Genomic DNA, 21,845 nt, shown 5'->3' with positions numbered 1-21,845 from the left:
TGAGGAAACTCCATACTGATTTCCATAGTGGTTGTACTAATTTACACTCCCACCAACAGTGTAAAAGTGTTCTCTATTCTCAACCCACCTCTCTATATGTCTTCTTTTGTTAAATGTCTATGCAGACAGATATTGCCTATTTTTCAATCAGATTATTTATTTTCTTACCATTGATTTAAGTGCCTTCTATATTTTGGATATTAATCCCTTATTCACTCTATAGTCTGTTAATCTTTTCTCCCATTCATCTCTTCATTTTGTTGACTCTTTGTCTCTGCAGAAGCATTTTAGTTTGGATTCATTCCATTTGACTTATTTTTGCTTTCGTTGCCTATACTTTGGGTATCATATTAAAAAAAATTCATTGCCTAGACCAAAGTCATGGAGATTTTCCTCTATTATTTTTTTTCTTCTAGTAGTCTTACATCTTCATCTTTACTTCTACAATCCATCATGAGATCACTTTTATAAACGGGTTGAGATAAAGGACCTGATGTGGATACCCAGCTGTACAGACATTCTTAATTTTAGAGACCATTCTTTCCCCATTGTGTGTTGAGGGCATCTTTGTCTAAAAATATGTGACTGTCAATGTGTGGATTTATTTCTAGTTTTTCTATTCTGTTCCGTTGGTTTCCATGTCTTCTACGAAGTCCATATCATGCTGGTTTGACTGCTGCAGCTTTGCAGTGTAAGTTGAAGTCCAGGTGATGTGAGATCTCTAGCTTTGTTCCATCTGTTCAGGTTGCTTTGGTTGTTTAGGGGCTTCTGTTGTTGTAATTCCATACGAATTTTAGAATTTCTATGAAAACTGTCACTGAAATTTCGATAAGGATTGTGTGGAATCTGTAGATCTCTTGAGGTGCTATGAAATTTTTTAAAAATATCAATTCTTCCAATCCATGAACATGGGATATCTTTCTATTTATTTGTCTCAATTTCTTTCATCATGTGCACCTTGTTTCATGGTGTAGAAGTCTTTTTCCTGTCTGGTTCAATTAATTTCTAAGTATTTTTATTTTGTTTTGGTGAATGGGTATTTTTTTAGGGGGGGGAGGTTCTTTTTTAGATAGTTTGTTGTTAATGTATAAAATGCTACTGAGTTTTGTGGGTTGACTTTGTATTCTGCAACCTTACTGAATTTATTGATAAGCTCTTTGTTTTTTTGGTGGAATCTTTAGGGTTTTTTACAATCATTAGGGTTTTTTCCCACAAACAGAGATAATTTTATGTCCTCATTTCTGATTTAGATGCCTTGTATTTATTTATTTTTTATCTTGCCTAATTGCTTTGGCTAGAACATAGAAGTGGTGAGAGTGGGCATTCTTGTTTATTCCTAAGCTTAGAGGAAAAGCTTTAATGTATTTTTTTCCCCATTTCATTAGTTGTCTGTGTTTTCTTGCATCTCACTGAGCTTCTTGAAGATGATTACTTGGAATTCTCTCTCAAGTAATTAATATATATTAAATTATTGGTGGTGAGTTGAAGGAGCTCTATGATTTTTCTTTGGTGTTCCTGATTCTTTGTTAGTCATGTAGCTTTGCATTAGTGTCTGTGCATAAGAAGGAACAAATACTTCTTCCAATTCTTACAAACTGATTTGGGCTGTTTGAGGTTTTCTACTACATATCTGGGGGTGAGGAGATTGTCTATTGGGTCATAGTCAAATGCTTTTGGAGCCATATCGCACGGTTGCTGCTCTTCCCACAGTGGGGTCCACAGTTGGTGAATTAGGGAACAGGCATGGATCCTGTCTGGTACCTAGGTGTGGAATCAACTCCCTCAAGGACATAGGTAAAGCAGCTCGTGTTGGATCAAGGGTCAGTTTCAGAATGCATAGCCAGTAGTTCTGTGGCCTGACTTGTGGATAAGTGTGAGTTCTTCTAGGTCTCTGCAAAGGCTCTTGATGGATTTCTGAGTGGGTCCTTGGGCAGGCAGTACTGACTCAATCTGAGATTGATAGGGACTGGAGCCAAGTTGCAGTACTGCTTCAGGGTCTACAACAGAGTCCAGAGTCTTTGGACTGATCCCTGGTGCCACAGTGGGAGTGTCTTCTAATAGGCCACTGGCCAGGAAACCTGCTGTCAATCTGCACCTGAGAGAAAGTGGAGCTGAGACACAGGGCTGTTTCAGGATCTGCTGCAGGACCAAGGTTTGTCAAGTCTGCCCCAAGGACTTAGATGAGTAAGTCTCTCAGCTTGTTCCTGGCTGGAAAGAATTGCTTTCAGTCCGTAGCTTTGGGGTTGAGGCTTGGGGCCCTTTCAGAATCTGCTGTACAACAGAGATGGATAAATGTGTCCCAGAGACATAGACAGGCAAGTATCCCAGCAGTTTCCTGAGCAGAGAAGATTGATTGGGGAACGGAAAGAGGCTGAAGACAAGATTCAGCCCTTTCGGGATCTTCTGTGGTACTGAAATTTGCAAGCTCTCCCCAGAGGCTGATCCAGGCATCACTCTGGGTTTGTGTGAACAAGGAATGATCTCATGCTGAAGCTGAGATGGTCAGAAACTGAGTTAGAGGGCCATTTCAGGGTCCAGAATTGAGAACAAGTTGGATAGAGCTGCCTTCTGCTGCACTACTGGTGTGTGCCTCCCCTGACAGGCCCCTTGGTGGATGGATTTTGCTTGCAGAGCAAATGCCAAGTGGGACTTCAGCCAAGTCAGCCAGGGGGTGGGACCATGTCCAGGTCTGTAGCCAGGATCATACCCAATGAGTCTGCCTTGGCTTGGATTTACCTTCTCTAAATACCCCTCCTGGGTTCTGGACCCCTTTTGGGGTTTCACTAACTCCTGCCTGAATCCCAAAGCTTCCACACCAAGGCATTTTTTTTTTACCTGTGAATAGCTGAGGAATTATTGTTGCTGAAGGGGGAGGAGGGTGAGTCAGCTTCTTTGGTTGCTGCTGAGAAGTCGATGGTGATCTGAACCTCTGTTCACCTGTGTGTCACATGTCATTTTCCTTGGTCATCTTTCATGATTTTCTCTCCAGTTTTGATTCCAAGAAATCTGATTATGATGATATGCCTAAATATCATTCTTTTTTTGTGTTCCTCCTATTTGGGGTTCTCTGACATTCTTGGAACTGTAAACTTATATCTTTCACCAGAATATGGAAAATTGGGGGGCCATTATTTCTTAAAATATTTTTGTCTCTTTTGGGGACTCCAATTATACATGCTGTGAAGGATCCACTCATTCTATTTTTTTTCAATATTCTTCCCTCTGTTCTTTAGGGTGATAAATCAAAATTCTTTTGATCTAATTTCATTCTTTTGATCTGACTTTCTTTAATCATCTCCAATCGGCTAGAAAAATCTATTTGGTTAATTTGTAATTTAAGGTCATGAATGTTTTACTCAGCAAATTCTTCTCAATTTAAAATTTTATTTCTTGTTTAAAAATTTTTATTTGTTCATTGCTTGGTCCCCAAGCATCAACATTATAGCTTTAACACAGATGTTAAAGTCGTTGACTACTAATGCCAACATCTGAGCCATTAGTTATCTACATTTATGTCACATTTCTCTTGAGAATGCTTTTTCTGTCTCTAATAATTTTCCTTCCACCCTCCCTCTCTCTCTCCCTCCCTCTCTTCCTTCCTTCTCTTTCTCTCTCTCTTTTTTAGCAGGTGGTTAACTTGGCCACACTCAGACTCCAAACTCTTTACCTCCCATAATGCCTAGCAATTAAAAACTCCACTCAGCTATTCAAATCCAAGGCTGCATGGATTCTGAGTATTTCCACAATCCCCCGGTAATTTGGGCAGAATTCTTTCATAGAATTTGGGATTTTTTTCTCCAACTCTCTTTGGATTTTTTTCTTCCTAAAAATGAGAAACTGATAACAATCCCACTTATATCTTCCAGTTACAGATGACCAACAAATTCTGCCTGTTTTAGTTGCTCTCCAGAACATCATGATGTAGCTTTTTAAACATGTTGTCCATACTTGATAGATGGCATCTGTCAGAAGGGAGTCCTCCAGATGATTCACCCCTCCATTACTTGAAGTGAGAGCTCTGCAGTTTAGTCCTAGTTGTGAATTATTTAATGAATCTCTGCCACTCACTGACATTTACTGTGAGTGTACCCAGAGTTTAAAAAAAAAAGACACACAAAAATTGCTGTTTCATAAGGTAGCTTCAGGGTTCCCAGAATGATGTAAGAGAGCTTTTTGGATTTGAATTAGTTCAAGCCAAGCTTTGTTCTGCCCCTGGATGTTTTCACCTGCTGAACATGTAGACTTTAGAGATGAAGACAAAGTCTGATTTGCAAAGAACTCTGTATTCTTTGGGTTGGAAGTTTTCCCTAGGATGAACTTGTTCTAATAATTGATCATGGTGACTAAGTTCTGAATTTAAAGCCGGATAGATCTAGGTCCACATACTTTTTCTGTCATTTCCAAGCTTCCTGGGGTTGGACAAGGAGCTTAAATTCGTGAGTGTTAATATTCTTGTTAATGCAGTAGCGGTACTAACATACCTTCCACATGAGGCGTTACTTTATATGACTTGAGACACTGCAACACAGTGAACAGTAAATATGTTTGAGTCCATATGATTTAATCATGGAAACTTTGAGTCTCAATTTCTTCATCTTCATCATGAAAAGAAAACACCCATCTTGTGGCTTTAATACACATTTGAGCGAGATGATGTTTATACATTTCTTCGGGCAAGAGGTGACTTGAGAAATAACTGAGAACCACAGGCTTGGGGACAGGGGTTTCCCCTTTGCTAACAAAGCAATAAAATCTTCTTTTTCCTTTTCCTCGAAACTGTGTCCTTGTTATTGGATTGGCATCAGGGACAAGGACTGAGCTTTTGGGAACAGATTTGGCAACCCAGGTGGGACCCCAGAGCAGTTTTCTTGGACCCAAGAGCAGTCTTCTCCAGCTTTCTTGGGCAGGCCTGGCTCTCCAAGGAACCCCACTTGCATGCTGAGGATTCAAGGTGGCTGGTGAATTTGTTGAGAGCCACCTGCAGGAGAGTTAGGAGACAGGGGAGTTTGCTTCAAGAGGAACAGAGGAGCTATTCCTGTGAATAAAGGGAAGGACTCAGAGAGTGTCCCAGTAGCTGCTGAAGCTCCTTTTGAAGGTGGGAAATCCCACCTTCTCTCCCTGAATGGCCCAGGTTGCTCCAGCGTGGTCCACTTTGAGAAAAAGGAAACTGAACTCAGTAAAGTTGTGACACCCTTGGCCATCTGGTAAGCGCCCCAGTGTGCACACTGAGACCCTTGATTTCACACATCTGTTTTCTCTTCATGGGAACATCTGGTCCCTCTTTGTAGGGGCATCTGTGGAGTCACTGGTGTAGGGGTCATGGTTAAGCAGGACTCTAGGGATATTTACTCCCTACTGGTCTGTTCTAGGTTCTCATTTGTTTGTTGACCTTGGGTTTGGGAATGCCCTCTGATTATCTGTTTGTGTTTGTGTTTCGTTTGTATCTGTTACTGCCCCTTTTAAGCATGGCCAGTACTGCATTGATTATACAGGTAGTCTCTTGGGAAAGATCTTGGCTGGTCAATTTAAAGGTCCTTATCTGTCAGCCATAGTTTGGGGGCTCCTCTCTAGTTGTCTATGTATTTCTTTTCTGAACAGTCTTGCGATTGCAGTTGGTCTGTCAGAGGCAAGTAAGTGGATGTACTACCATTTGAAAAGCACTTGCCATGTGCTCAGTATTGTCAAGTGTCTTCCCAACATTATTTCAAATAGTCCCCCACCCAAGGACATAAACCCCATTTAATATTGAATCTGGGATGAAAAGGGAAGACAAGAAAGATCTCAGCTTACCATCTACAAGTTTAAGCATGTCTAAGATCATGTTTTACTGTAACCATCTGGCTTTTGAATAGCTTTCTGGATTACTACACAATCTTTCAGTTGGAGTTGGTCTCTCAAAGGTAAAGTAAGTAGAAGAAATTTGTACACGCAGGTCTATCTGTTTTACAAGTTCCTATCTGGCAGCCCTGGGTTTTGGGAAATCCTCTCTTACCTGTGTTTTTTGTATTTGTTCTTGGTCCTTTAAGACATGGACCATCCTACATTGATTTTACTGATAGTCTCTTGAACACAGAGATGTTAGCCGAATGGGCCACCTATAGGTATAAGCCTGTAGAAGAGAAAGAGGGTTTGCTATAATAAGAGAAATTGGCTATAATCAGCACAAAGTGATTTAATTTTAATTTAATTTTAATAGACTGATATGAAGCAAAGTCTGAATCATTTATCTTCTCTTGCCTATCAAGATAATTCTCCTGTATATGTTAGGCTTTATTACTTAAGGAAACCAAGTCTTAAAGGAATTAGGGTTTGAACCTGTTTGAAAGCCTTTTAAAAGATTACTTTGTAACTGGTTAAGTAAACAACATATTTTAGGTTATAACAATATAGTTGACATCCCAAATATGTGACTAGGCATATGTATGCATCTGAGAACTCTGTCTAAGTCTTGTCTAAGTGTTATGTAAAAATTATAAAATGAAAGTTTATGTAAGTTTACCAGCAAGATAACCAATAAGTGATCTCCTTTATACATGGTATCTGACATAGAAGGGCCACATTATCATTTTGAAGACCTGTCATATCTGTTTACTCTAACTACATTTCTGATCATTAACACTGTTTCTTACATGTATAAGGATTTAAGGTTATTCTTTGATTTTTTTTTTGTTAACCCATGCAGACCTGTGATTATTGTTACCATACACTATGGGTTCTAAATTGTACTTTAAAAGTTAAACTTAGTTAAGTGTAAAGCTTAGGGAAGAGCACTTTACCTAGTTTGTATTCTCCAAACTAAAATTGCCTGTAGCAATAATCTTGGATTAGTATAGAAATAACAAATTTGGTTGATATTTATTCATGTCATTTGATGTTTTATAGCCGGATAAAGTAACCTGTGGTCAATAAGTTATATATATAATTTTGTGTGTCACTTTTCACTCTGGAATAGGAATGTAAATGTATTTTTGGAAGGTAATAAGGAGAGTCTAATCAGTTTAAAGGTGACATTGTGATACATGAAAGCATTTTGCCACTTTTTCCACAAAAAGAAAGTTGAAGGCTAAAAAGAAAAGAGTTATTTATTGTCTCTCACTACTCCCCTCTCCTAATAACCAATAATAAGAATACTCCTCTTACTATGTGCCCACTCTAAGCTGTTGCTGTTATACATATATCATCCCCTTTCATTATCACAGTAATCATATGAAGTAGGTGCTGTTATTTTCATGTGAAGAAATAGAAGTAGAGCATTTCTAGAGCTTTGTCAGGGTCTGTGTGACGTAGTAACAGGTAGTAGAGAATTCCAGCTCTGTCCATCTGACTACCATTTGAAAAGCACTTGCCATGTGATAAGTATTGGCAAGTGTCTTCCCACCATTATTTCAAATAGTCCTCCCACCCCAGGACATAAACCCCATTTAATACTGAATCTGAGATGAAAAGGGAAGCCATTGATGTATTCTAGATGAAACCACACTGAGATTTTGTAATGTTCTTAAATGCAGAGGCAAATTATTATTATTTTTTATCCTGGAGTTGGATGATAAAGTTGACCAGGTAATGGAAAGACAAAAGAATGTTTCTCCCAGTTCCTCAGGATAAGAAAGATCTCAATTTACCAACCATGTTTGTTTCTTGGTGGAAGATACCAGGATTGGAAATGGGAAAGTGCTCCAGAGAGGCAGAACATCATTAGGAAACTTGAGCAGGTGAAACCAGCTTAAATAAAACCAGGGCTCAAGTCTTTTTCCTGCCTTATAGGGCCTCTGAGACTCTGGACATGTTACAGAATCTCTGCAGCATCCATTTCTTCGTATAGGAGTCATGACCAACCATGCATGTTACTGCAGATGCCCAAAGTCTGAGATTCATTCTTTTTTTCTTGTCATCTTTAATTCCCTATCAAAACCAACAGCAAGTCCTTCTAATGGTAACTCAAAAGCATGCTCTAAGTTCACGCACCCCTCTCCACCTGCATTCCCTTGACTCTTGTCAGAGCCGCCATCTTACTTGCTTAGACTATAGCAGCAGCCTCCTGGCTGGAGACCCATTACCCATTCTTTTTTTAATTTGCATTTATTCATTTATTTATTTTTTGTATGTGGTGCTAGGGATTGAACCCAGGGCCTTGTGCATGCAAAGCAAGCTCTCTACCATCTGAGCTATGTCCCTATCCCCCTCACCCATTCTTGACTCCATAAAATCTCTTCTCCAAAGAACTGCCACAGTAGGCCTTGTAAATCTAGCCATTTCTTTTCTGAATGTTTTACTCTCCAATTTTATTTCAAATTCACATAATCAATAAAATTAGTTATTAATTGGATCATGTCTCTTTTCCCCTTAAAATTGGGGGAAGACTTCCCGTTGCACTTAGAATAGAATTTGATCTCATTATACGGGTCTTAAAAGTTCTTCCTGTTATGCCTTCTGCCTGTGTCTCTGACCTCATTCTTGATCACACTGCTCACTCTATAAGCTGCCACACCAGCCTCCTATCTGTTCCTTGAAGCCATCAGCCACCAACCTTTGTAGGTGCCTTCTGCCTGCTGGTCCTTTCCCAAAGCTGACTCCATCCCCTCTTCTGACCTCAAAATGTCACCCCTAGTAACACCATCATTTGCCCTGTTCTATTTTTTGTCTTATGTCACCATATGAAATCCTTTTAGCCATTTAATTGACATTTGGCTTGTTGTCTTTTGCCTTTCTGTCATGAGCATGTAAAGTCCTTGACAGCAGTGACCTTGTCTGACATGTTCACATTATAGCCACACCTGCAAGATGCTCCTTAAGACCCTGTTGGATGAATGAATGAACCAGAGGTTGGTTATGAGACGAAGGAGGACAGCAAGTATCAAGGGCCCAGGTTGACAGGAGAGTCAACTCCACGAAGTCATTTAGAGAAGTCGATGGAGGGACTCTCTGCCATTCGATGATGTCCCTCTCTCCACTCATGTCGTAGAGTGATTATCAGCTTCTCACGTGCCCTAGACCAGACGTATCTGGGTCACTTCCACCTGAAGTTCACTGCCCAGACTTAGAGTCTAGTGGCCCCGGGCTAACTAGAGGAGAAGCTGCACATCAGAGAAACAAAAAAGAGATCTTCCAAGAATTCCGTCTCCACAGTCCACCTGTGCCACAGTCTGGCTGGGCACAATTCAGGAGCCACTTGTCAAAAGAAACGAACTTTATTTTTAGAACACACACACATACACACACGCGCGCACACACACACACACACACACAAACACACACACACACACACACACACACACACGGCACCACACAGCTCTTCAGGAATTCCCTCAGAGCCCAACTGCCACCACCGGCTTCCCACAAGCCTCTCAACCTCCCCCACTCCTCCTGCTCTTGAGGCCTATTGGCTGGATCGTGTGGGCCGAGCCAAAAAAAGTCCCCCAATGAGCAGCTCCGTGGTCTGAAAGGGCGGGGAAACAGCCCAATGAGCATCACCGCAGAGGAGCCAATCAGTTGGCAGCTAGAAGTTTGCTGGGGCCGCTGTGAGCCAATCATCAGCTGGCAGCTGGAAGTTTGCTGGGGCCCCTTTGGCTGTGGCTCTCAACACACCTGTTGTGAGAGATGAGAAAACTGAGGCAAAGAGGGATACGAAACCTGTCCACATCACAGAGCTGGGAAATGGTAAACGTTCTACTCAAGGCTAGGCTGCCTGGGCCCAGAGCCTGTCCTCTTGACCATAGACTAGTCCTACTGTTCCACAGGGGACTCCAGGATGTATCTCATGGGCTCTTCCTCCGGTCTCCATTCTGTCCTCGAAAGAGACCTCTGCTTTAATAACAGGGTTTTCGTACTTTGATACATTGGGGGTTTAATGAGTAGCCAACCTTCTTACCCGTGTAAGAAACTAGACTTGACCCTCAGCCCTGTTGCCAGGGATCTTCAGCGGTGACTTTGAGTCGAGGTATTGTTCCCCCATACTCAGGGGTGACTGGAAAGCCAAAGGCGCTTGGGAAAGCTGGGCCAGAATCCTGGAGGTCTTCTATTCTCTAAGAACCACCCCCACAATAAAATATGGCTCCATTAGTAAATTAATAGTACAGACCAGTACCTGTGACAACTCAGGGTGACCAGTGCAACCTCCATCTCAAACCTGTGTCTAATGCCCAGGCCAGGCGCTCTATAGACTTTCTGTCACACAATTCTTTCAACAGTCCCATGGAACAAGCATGAGACAGGAGGAGGATAGCAAATTCAAAGCCAGCCTCAGCCCCTTAGCAAGGCCCTAAGCAACTCAGTGAGACCCTGTCTCTAAATAAAATACAAAATAGGGCTGGGAATGGGGCTCAGTGGTTAAGCACCCCTGGGTTCAATCCCCAGTACAAAAGAAATAAAGAGGTCAAGGGCTTCCACAACAGCCTTCTTGTAAGTGGCTGAGCCAGGATCTCAGCTCTTGCATTTTGTAATGCACTCAATTGTCTCTCCTAGAATCCCAGATTAAGACAGCAGCCATTAACAGTTTTGCTCAGCACGGTGTTATGTATTTCATGAATTGTCTCATCTAATCCTAAAACACACACACACAAAAAAAAAAAACTTGGAAAATAGGTATTGACAGTTACCATTCCAGTTTCACCCATAAGGAAAGTGAGCCGCAGAGCAAGGAAGTCAATAAGATCTGTCATGTGTTGAGTGACAAACCTGAGGCTCAAACCCAGATCTTTCTGCCTCAGGGGCGCAGTACCTAGCTTCTGCCACTCAGCTGTCACCAGATGAAGACATGAGGGTGTGGGGCTGGATAAGAGAAGCCAGTTAGCCACAGTCAGCTGATGAACATTCTCCTCTGGTTATTATTCTTGCACACCAGGGTCATCCCACAAAAGTAGGAGGTGACTTTGTAGAATCTGTCTCTCTGATTTTCTCTCTTAGAGACCTGCAACTGTGTTCTACCCTGTTCTATTGGGCGTCTCCTCCCCTGCTGAGTCAACCAATTCCTGACCAGTTCTCCGCTCAAGGTTCTTTGCAGCCAGGATCCAAGGTCTTCCCTGTGTACTTGTCTGGAGAGACCTGAGCACAAAGCCCCCTTTCCTATTCCTGTCGAGGACCTAATCCAGCTGTGTGTCCTCAACAGCATCAGGTAAGACAGAAACAGACTCTAGCTTCTTTGAAAGCATGTGTGTATGTGTGTGTGTGTGTGCACGTGTGTGTGTCACAGAAGCCCTGAACTGAAAATCCAATTTCAAGTTCTGATAATGCCATTGACCAGTTAGGTGACATATTGGGCAACAGTTACTTAACTTCTCTTACACTTCATTTCCTTCCCTGAAAAATAAGGATGGTGATATGGGGTAAGAAGAATAAATAGTACCAGGCACAGTGACCCACGCCTGTCACCCCAGCAGCTGGGGAGGCTGAGGCAGGAGGGTCTCGAGTTCAAAGCCAGCCTCTACAAAAGCAAGGCGCTAAGCAACTCAGTGAGACCCTGTCTCTAAATAAAATACAAAATGGGGCCAGGGATGTGGCTCAGTGGTGGAGTGTCCCTGAGTTAAATCCCTGGTAACCCCCCCCCAACCCCACCACACCAAAAATAAATAAATAAATAAATGGGAATACACACGTGTTCAGTGGGGCCCAGTGGCTGGTCCATAGTTTACCCATCAGGCAACTCTGGCCGTGGTGGGGTGGGGTGGAGAGTGCAGTGTGGGAGCCCAGGGACTGAAAGAGAACTTCACAGTGCAGAAGTTGGTCCACTTCCTATTAAATGAATGCCTTCACTCATTTTCTTTAAAAAAAAAAATGTAACTAAGAAGGAGTGTGGCTTTAGAATTGCTGAGAATTGAGGTGCACCTCAACATGTATTGATTGAGCTCTTATTGCGTACCCCATGCAATGCTGGAAATCTAGGAAGTAGGTGTTATTATGCCCCCAAGTTCAGAGACATGAACAGTTGCAAAGAACACCCAGATGAGGGTGGGGGGGGGCCCAAAAGTCAAAATCTGGCTCTGAACCTCCAGGATTGCCTAACACACCGAGTGCTGTTGCCTCCTTAAGTAGCTTTTCGAGTTCAAAAAGGCTATGAAGTCAGAGTTTGGTTGCAGAAGATTTTCAAGGCCCCTCAGTGCCTGCACATGTAGTTTGGGGGCCAGCTACCTCTCAAAGCCAAGTCCAAACTTGCCTTCAGATTAGACTTTAAAGCACCTCAAAGACTGTTCTTTGAAGCTATCCTCATAGAATGTTCTCGACTGAATGTTTCAAACGGGTAGGAACTCTCTCAGTCTAATTAATCTCTGATAGTATCTACAACCATATGTGGCACATCCACAATAGATATTTTAGAAATTAACAAATATCTTTTTCTATAGTTCAATCTATGGCCATACTGGGTTTTCTCTCCCTGGTTTTCTGAATTATGACAAAGAAGGAAAAACTAACCATTTATTGAGTACTTTCCTATGTGCCAAGCACTATAAGCAACAGATGGAGGACAGATATAGTTGTTGATATGCACATATCAACATAGTTAGAGATAGTAATATGTATATAGGTACAATTATAAATATAAATATAGGTAACATAAATAATTATGAGGGTAGATATAGGTGTGGATACATAGGCCTAAACATAGATGTACAGATATAGGTATTTTTTACTTTTTTTTTCTTTCTTTTTTTTTTTGATGGGGGGTCACTAGGAATTGAACTCAGGGGCACTTGACCACTGAACCCCATCCCCAGTCTTATTTTGTATTTTATTTAGAGACAGGGTCTCACTGAGTTGCTCAGCACCTCACTGTTGCTGAGGTTGGCTTTGAACTTGGGATCCTCCTATCTCAGCCTCCTGAGCTGCTGGGATTACAGGCGTGCACCACCAGGCCTGGATGACTTTTTAGTCTTCTTAACATCATGAATCAGGTTCCTCTATGTCTGTACATATCAGTGCAAAATTGGACCCTGCAGTTTCTACATTCAGGAACCAGAGCTCCACTTCTTTTTAGGACCTATTCTAGAGGTTGAGGGGTCATTCCTCTAGGCCGGGCTTCAGCGAGGTTCCCCAGGGAGAGCATTATCTACTAGCTCATCTTCTGAGAGTGTGCATCTGTGCTGGGTTGATGCAAAACGCCTTTCTCGGGATGTCATTACATCATCACCACGAATCCAGGCAACAGCTGCTGCTAGTCTTGCAGAGGAGGTTCAGTAAGCTGCTCACAGTTATGCAGGTGCCCAGCAAAGGGGCTGGAAGTGGAATTCTTTGATCCCTAAGGCCACATTCTAAACTGTCACACTCCTCCTTAGCTGGGCACTGGATTTGGCCGTCTTACGTAATGAAGATTAAATTCGAATTGCAACCAAAAGATGATGTGAAAGTCATTTATTCTTTATTTGATCAAGAGGGTTATTGGTTCATCATGACTGCAGTGGCAAATTACCATAGTCTGATTGAAAGACATTTTTTTCTCCTAGTTCTGTAGACTAGAAGGCCAAAGTCAAGGTGGTTTCTTTTGAGGCCCGTCTCCTTGGCTCATAGATGACTGTCTTCTTTTTTCTCTTGGCCTTCTTCCTCCAAGTATGTCTGTGTCCTTATCTCCTCTTCTTACAAGGCAAGCAGTCATTGTATGAGGACCTATACTAAGAACCTCAACTTAAAAGACCCTATCTCTAAAAACAGTCCCATTCTTAAGTATTGGGGATTATTTCTCCAACATGCCTTTTGGGGGAACACAATCCAGCCCAATGATGAAACAGGTTTCATTTCCTATGTCAACTTGATTAGGAATGACTCTCTAAAAGACCAACCCAGGGCAGATTTTGTAGGTTCACTCAGTCTGTGCCACAGTCCGGCTGCAGCAAAATAACCTGGGGGTGATGAACAATTTGTGTAGATTGATACAGCAGGAGTAGGAGCTGTTTATTGTAGGACAGGAGCAGTATTTATACATTCCACACAGCTTATCTAATTAGCATAAACTAGATACATCAGTCAACCAATCAGGAATCTCTACACTTAATGGCTCACTTTTGTTACTTCTCAAACCACTCCCTCTGGCATTTTGCCAGGCACCATCCAGACTTGTTTACGAACTTTAACATTCCCCTGACAAAATGCCAGGTGTTATTTTGACTTATTTACAGACTCTAACATTTCCCCCTTTTGTTTAATTTAAATAACGACCATAGTGGTTTTTACAGAAACACCATAAATAACCTGCTACAAACAGAAAGGGAGGATACAAGATGCCACAATACCAAGCCAATTGATGGCTCCATGCAAGAAGCCCTTGGAAAAATTATACCAGCAATGACACCGTTTGCAAAGATACCAAGTTACAATTTGTTGTACATTACAGTTTGTTGTCTCAGTCCAGGTAAAGCAGTGTCTCAATAGATTAACTCACAGTCCAGGTAAATCACAGTCCAGGTAAGTTCTGCAGGCAGCTAGCTTAAATCACAGTCCAGGTAAGTTCTGCAGGCAGCTAGCTTGATCCGAAGTCTCGTCCGGTTTTCAGCAACACTGGAAATTCTTCCACCTTTGTTTTCACCAGCACTGGGAGGAAGGCAGGAACTCTGGATGGCTAAAGAAAATCCTGTAGCATTCCACTAAGAAAACAACCTTCTGAACAATTTAGTACATTATCTCAAGGTTTTTTTGCATTTGAAATAAGCATTAATAGTGCTCATTACTCATTAGCTTCCAGGTGTGGGAGAACCACTGTAGTTTAGTTATTGGCATTGAAAATGACCAAACATCAGGGACACCAGTAGCGTCTTCTGCTGGCTGTAGTGCCTGGGCAGCCCCAGATGGCCCTGGGGAGTGTCCCGGACTCAAACTGCTACTGGGCACAGGGAGCAAGAGCCTGCGAGACTGTGCCTCCAGGTCAGGTCTAGATTTGGGCTCGCGGCAGTGGAAGAGCCAGCTCCCCGGCCAGGAGGCGGGGAAGGGCCAGTCGCCAGCGCCTCTTGGAAAATCCTTGCTGCGCTGTGACCGGCTTGCACACTCGGCAGCCACCTCTCCGCTTCACGCACCCTCCTGTAACAAAAAGTATTTAGTAATAGCCTTTTGCTACAACTTTTTTCCTGATAATCCTTCTTCTTCTGAACTTTGTTTTTCTTTCTGACTAGAGTTCCTGGGTTCTTATCAACACATACCCTAACTATTCTTGGTTCCACTGGGGTGCCTTCTTCCCTTAGTAATTTACTTCTCACCCCTTCCATATTTTCATCACAAAGACAATACAATACACTGAGACAAAACAAGACACAAACATACTGTATCAATCTTCTCCATTTTCTCAAAATGGCCATTTTTCCTCTCGCCCTATCTGCCTAGGGACGAGCAGATTGCTCCCGTCCTATCTATGGACGGGCAGCTTTTTTTCGTCACTTACCCCCGAGTGTCCCAGGGCTCCCCGTAACGGGCCACCATCTGTTGCAGCCCGGCTGGCTGGGCAAAATAGCCGGGGGTGGGGGGGGGGGAACGAACAATTTGTGTAGATTGATACAGCAGGAGTAGGAGCTGTTTATTGCAGGACAGGAGCAGTATTTATACATTCCACACAGCTTATCTAATTAGCATAAACTAGATACATCAGTCAACCAATCAGGAATCTCTACACTTAATGGCTCGCTTTTGTTACTTGTCAAACCACTCCCTCTGGCATTTTGCCAGGCACCATCCAGACTTGTTTACGAACTTTAACATTCCCCTGACAAAATGCCAGGTGTTATTTTGACTTATTTACAGACTCTAACAAGTCTGGTAGGAAAGGTATTGAAAGGCTAGCAGCTTCCACCCCAAGGATGGTGGTGTATGTGTTTCAGAATCCGTATGGCCCAAATGACAGAAATCCAATTGAGGACATGGCTGGCTCACAGAATGAAGGGTAAATGAATTTCCTCATTTTATCTCTTGTTCTTTAGCCACTTATTAAGGGGCCATTTGCACTGTCTTTGGAGCAAATAGTGAGTTAATATTTAAGGAAGACCCCCGAGGTCATATATATGTAGTAGAAAAATAGCAACTGAGTTTGGTGTTCTCACTCTAAACCAGCTCACATCTGTGCAGGGATGTGTATGTTGGGGAAAATCACAGAGGGGGAAATGAAAGGGTTCTGCTGTTAAACTTGCCTTGCAACTTTGGAGATACCCGTGTCCCTCCTTAGCTTAGACCTAGTGATTTAAAGCTCAAATGTCAACAGGAGCTGAGCAGCTAAGGTTAGTGAAGGAGGGAGGTGCGATAAAACAGGGAATGGTGGGAACTGGGTCAATTTGGACAATGTCCCATGTAAATGAGGCAGACAGTCCTCATCTCCAGCTGGTTGGTGCCAAGTTGAAATAAAAACCCAGTGTTGCTGGCCATTACTACTCTTATTGATCTACGACGCTATTGTCAAAGAGTATTACTGTCAAAACTGAGGGAGGGTGGCCTTGTGAGTGATGAAGTGCTTGAATCTTGTTTGCCAAGTGGAAAACATCTGTTCAGTGAACATTTTCATGGATAGATCCGGACGTTGCCCTGTAGCCCATAAATATGCAAAATGATCATTTGTCAAATTATTATTTGTCAATTTACAATAAGATTTAAAAAAAAAAAACAACTAACAAGCATCTATTCCATGAAGACCCTGTGCCTAGGGCCTACACCCTTCAATATAGTCACTTCACTCCTATGATAAAATTAGAGACGGTTGGAGTCTTTACCTCCACAATCTAGTTATCATCATCAGTTAGTCCATCTCAATCCAGTCTGTAAAATCTAAAGCTAACTTCCAAACACAGAGTCTCTGAAAGGATCTTCTAACAACATAAAATGACATAAAATAAAGCCATTTTCATGGAAAGGTAGATTCTCACATAAGCTGATTTTCATATTCAAAATTCAAGAAGAACCTTAATAAGTGAGAGTTCTAGTCCCATGTTGAGAACATCTTTCAGGCTCCAGAAGGACCAACAGGTTTCCTTTCGTGTGTTAACTCGGATGGATCGGGAATGGCTGCCCAGGAGAGCCTAGGGAAGATCTCATGGGTGTATCCCAGTCCAGTGGGGAGGGGGCTCTGAGATTAGCAGCTTCTTCCCTGAGGATGGTGGTGTATGTGTGTTAGAATCCACACGGTTTCAAGTGACGGAAACCCAGTCTCAGGCAAGGAGGAAATTGTTGGCTCACAGAATATAAGCGAGAGGGGCAGAGGCTGAGGGGCCTCTCAGGAGGGATTTGAATGTCTCCAGAATTCTGCTACCCTCATCTCCATCTCTCTAAACATAAGCTTCCCTCTTTTCACCTGCTAGGAATCATAGACACAGTTCCCCAAATGTGCATTTTGGGGCTTCCCCTAGTGAGAGTCAGCCATATCTATTCTTTGAGCACGCACACACACACACAGACACACACACACACACACACACTCACACACACACGGAGAGGGATTCTGATTGACCCAGATTGGGTTAATAAAATCATCAGAAATGACTGCACAACCCTGAACCAAACACCTTTAGTCAGGACATAGGGTTATCTGAAGACGTAGCCATTTCTATGGGAACCACCAGACTAAATATGGTGGGAAGAGTGGTCTCTGAAATAAAGACTGGGGTACAGAACTTCCAAAATGACCGTTTCTACCACAAGGAGAATGGCTGGCCACACGGTTGCCATCCTTGACTTAAATCCAAAGGATCTGAAGGAGAAGGCCACCATGAACGTGTACCAACCTCATGTAGCACTTTGTACCTCAAGATTCCTCAGTGGGGGAGATAAATCCCCACCTAAATCAATAAGCTGTGCCTTCCAGCCTCTGTGAACGGAAACGAAGCTTTCACTCTAACAAGGAACTGAGAACACTCATCCTTTTTGTAGGAACGTTTCCTGCTACATGTTCAACCGGTAAGCCATCTCTTCCCAAGGCAGGTGGTGACTTGAGAATTCCGTGTCCAGTTCTTGAGGACTACCCCACTATGCAGTGGCTGATGAGATTCCGGATCCTCCGTGGCATCCACAAATCCTTCCACATCTTCCACCCTGCCCCTCGGCAGGTGTGCCGCCAATCTTCATCAGGACTTAGAGCCCCAAGGTGGAGTGACCATGATACACCTGAGGAATTCAACTTCGCCAGCTCAGTGCTGGACTACTGGGCTCAGATGGAGAAGGTAAGAGTGCCTTGTGTTGAGGGCAGAGAGAGGGTCGGCCTCAGTGGCCTGATCTCGTTTTTATTAGGCTGAGAGGCCCAGAGTCAAGGACAACTCCTTCCTCAACCTATCAGTGTAGTGGGGAAGGCTTATGCTTCAGGATTCAATTCCAAATTGGCTGCTTGCTCACTTCCCTGAGCCTCAGTGGCTTCATCTGTGAAATGGGGATAAACTCTTTTTTGAAATTTATGTAAAGAATAGGTAAAGGTATCTGGTACACGGTGTTCCAAAATTGGGACCAAGGGCAAAGTTCTAATCTCAAGTCTGACTTCTTTCAACTAATGGGACAGTGAATCTAACTGAAATTCACTTGATCAAACTTGGGCTTGACTTTAGGCTACATCCAGAGGATGGGACAGACCACCGGAATGTGTTCCTGACATCTGACCCCTCCATCAGGTCATCCGTCTTCCTGGGAGGGTGGCAATTATAAGCTGAGTCCTTTCTCTGACTCAAGTGTGGCCTTAGGGTGTGTCCAGAGAAACTAGTCCCTGGGGCCTCCAGAATATTCATCCTCTAGCACATGGTTCATCTTTTCCCAAGACACAGACCAAGAGCAAAATAGTGATGGCATGAAAAGTTAGAGTGGACGATGGGTGGTGTGTTCAGCTACTAAGTCTCAGCCACACTGTGAAAATCCACCCATAATCCATCCTTGTACAAAGAGAGAATTCACCTGAGATGGAGTTGGAATGGATAAAATTTTTTATGAACCCCATGAACATGCATCCATACATTATTATTCGAGGCTAATATGCCTTCTCAAATGTCTTTCTCTCCACCCTCTTTTTCTTCCTTTTTCGAAATTTTCATAATAACCCCGCACTGTCCACATCCCAGTTATGCTAGGGAAGTGGGATGGGTTGCTGAGAGACCAAAGAAACCTGAAGATGATATGTGAGACATATGGTTAATTAAAAATGAGCGTAATTCCAGGGAAGGTCCTAAGGTGATGCACTAGACAAATGGCACCTCCATCCCTCATGGGGCTTTGTACAGTATCGCAGGTTACTGGATCCTCCCTACAGTGCTCTGTTTCACACCAGTTACTGCAGGGGGAGGGATGTTATTGGTTAGTGTACATAAACAGTGATATCATAGCTTGTGATATCAATGGAACATCATTGTTCCCTTGTATAACCATAATTTCAAGGAGTAGTTTATCTTGGCATATGTGTAAGTGCCGGGTTTCTGTTGTCACGACTAAAAGGCTCAGGGGTCACTCTAGTTAAACTGGGCTAACTGGGCTGCACGAAATAACCACACAAGAGACACAAATACCTTTTTCTTTGGGGTTGCTGTGACGGCTCCTCTGACCTTAAGGGTCCACAGAAAGAGAGAGAGAGAGAGCACGCACTGACCCCTTTTATTGAGGAGAAGCTATTCAAATGAGGCAAGGGGTCAGGTTTCAGGGGGCTGAGTCTATCTTCATGATGTCCACTGTCAGCAGGTTGACTGACACCTGGGTAGGCCACACCCAAGGGCACAGTAAGAGGAGGGGACACACACAAGGCACTTCCATGGAAGATTCTATCCTAAACAGGGCAAGGGGTTATATTACAAAGGAACAGGTGAGCATAGCTTCACCCCTGGGGCTGTAGCAAGACACACCCATTTCTGTGACTGAGCACCTCAGCACCCAGCTGGGGAGTGTAACTCAGTCACCCATAAGCTTGGCCTCCCACATGTAAGAATGCAGGTTCTACAGATAACACGTTTGCTCTAAAATCTATGGCATGTGTGAGAATCAGTGTCCTTCATGATAATCCTCATCTGGGCATTCCAATCTATGCTTATTCTCATTGGTCCCTTTCTTGGCTAGGTTCTCAGAAAGGGAAAGAGGCATTTCAGAGACATGATATTTACTTTCCTCATTTCTTTCAAGGATAACATAAACCCTAAGAAAAATAGAACCACCTTTCATTACAGAGAACATTTTCTGTTTTATAGTCAGTCACTTTGCATTTAATCCTCTGATTATATGGGCAGTTATGGTCCTCATCTTCCACACGAGGAAACTAAGGCTCCAAGGACTTAAATAACCTGCGGGTGGAGGAGCAGAATTTGGTGCCCAGGATGACAGCTTTCATAATCCATTATTTAACCAAGTCTCAAAATCTGATGAGGTCAAACAACCTCTGCCTTCAGAGCATAAATTGACTTTCTTCACTGCCCAAACCAGAAATCTGGTTAAGAACTTTGGAACATGAAATGGACCAGAGAGGAAGTAGAAAGAAGCAATGGTATATCACCTTTTCCCTGGTTATGTCCCTAAAGTCCTGATTAATAAGTTCACGCACCAACCTGTGGATTTAACAACCAAGAAAACATTCCCCCCAGAGAATGCTAATCTTTGTTGGGCTTTATAACATCATTATCAGTCACTGCCAATTTCTCCATATCTCCAAATCTTTCTCACTCCCAGCATCCCATTGGTATTCATTCTCAAAATATTTCTTGGCTGTCTTTTTTCTCTTTTACCAATTGCCTTGATCATGATCAGTAACTTAGACTCATTCAGTGACTCTCTCTAGAGACTTGTCTGGTACCTAACATAATAGTTGCTCATTGCAGTTGTAGAATAAAATAATTTTGGTACATGCCTTGCTGCTTACTCCTGTGAAAGACCATCCATAAGGTCCTCTCTGGCTTCCTGAACCTCTCCTTACCGATTAACAAGCATCACACAGAAACCGATCCATGGCCTAATCAATGGCAATGCCCAAACCATTATAGAGTGACAGTATTTATATTGACTAGTTTTTTTCAACATATTTTAATTGTAAAATGTAAGTTAGAAATGCAAGAGTTTTCGGTGAAATCTTTCGATCATTTTAGTCTTGGCCAAGAATTCCTTATAAAACAAAATGGAGCTTGTAAGCTAGACAACATGGTCCATGAGTGGAATATAGTTACTTATTGAGGCTACCCAATTTGTAACCCATGGTTGCTCTTGGAAACCAGATTCTGTATTATTATAATATCCTAGGATAGTATATTCAATTCCAATTGATTTCTGGAGCAGCATCCAAATTTATTCATGAGAGATTCATGTCAACATTTATTCATTCTGTTTCTTATTAACTTTATTCATTCATTCATCTAAGACTTGATGAACGCCTAAGATGTACCAAGAACCATTCTAAATAATGGGAATAGACAAGTAAATAAAACGTACAGGTCTTCACTTACTTTGCATTTTGCCAATTGCTTTCTTCATGTCTTATAGCTTTTTTGTTCCTCATTTCCTCTCTCTCTCTGCTTTCATGTTTAGTTGATCTTTGATAGTGACATGATTTTATTTTATTTTTCTCATTTCCTTTTGAATATCTGGAAACTACAAATATTTCCTTTGTGACCACCATGAGGATTTCACAAAATATCCTGTGCTTATAACAATCTACTTAAAAAAGATAATAACCGGCCGGGTGCAGTGATGCACACCTGTAATCCCAGCAGCTCGGGAGGCTGAGATTGGAGGATCATGGGTTCAAAACCAGCCTCAGCAACAGTGAGGCACTATACAGCTCAGTGAGACCCTGTCTCTAAATAAAATACAAAATAGGTCTGGGGATGGGGCTCAGTGGTTGAGTGTCCCTGAGTTCAATCTCCAGTGCCAAAAAGAAAACAACTGTACTTCAGTCACATACAAAAATTCTATACTCCTTTACAGTTTTTTATCCACTTTATGTTGTC

The 21,845-nt window shown here is 42.5% G+C and overlaps 1 protein-coding gene across 6 annotated transcripts in view; it reads left to right on the top strand.

Annotated features, from left to right (window-relative positions):
* The first annotated feature begins 2,011 nt into the window (after positions 1-2,011).
* Positions 2,012-21,845, top strand: part of LOC124085408 (acyl-coenzyme A synthetase ACSM1, mitochondrial) — a 44,402-nt gene continuing 24,568 nt past the window's right edge. The window contains exons 1-4 of one of the 6 annotated variants that reach the window (XM_046433165.2): positions 2,012-2,152; positions 10,903-11,110; positions 15,789-15,850; positions 17,821-18,110. In XM_046433165.2, coding sequence (XP_046289121.1) covers positions 15,796-15,850; positions 17,821-18,110 — 345 coding nt within the window. In that variant the 5' untranslated portion in view covers positions 2,012-2,152; positions 10,903-11,110; positions 15,789-15,795. Of the gene's footprint in view, positions 2,185-10,902; positions 11,111-15,788; positions 15,851-17,820; positions 18,111-21,845 lie in introns of all 6 variants that reach the window. The other 5 variants (XM_046433095.2, XM_046433501.2, XM_046433417.2 and 2 more) reach the window with 5 other exon arrangements.

This window comes from Marmota monax, unplaced genomic scaffold (genome assembly GCF_021218885.2).
Source record: "Marmota monax isolate L192 unplaced genomic scaffold, Marmota_monax_Labrador192_F-V1.1 WCK01_AAM20220418_F8-fsc00035, whole genome shotgun sequence".
NCBI classification, from domain to species: domain Eukaryota; kingdom Metazoa; phylum Chordata; class Mammalia; order Rodentia; family Sciuridae; genus Marmota; species Marmota monax.
The sequence above is the reverse complement of the archived record's forward strand: the minus strand, read 5'-3'. Positions and strand labels throughout refer to the sequence as shown.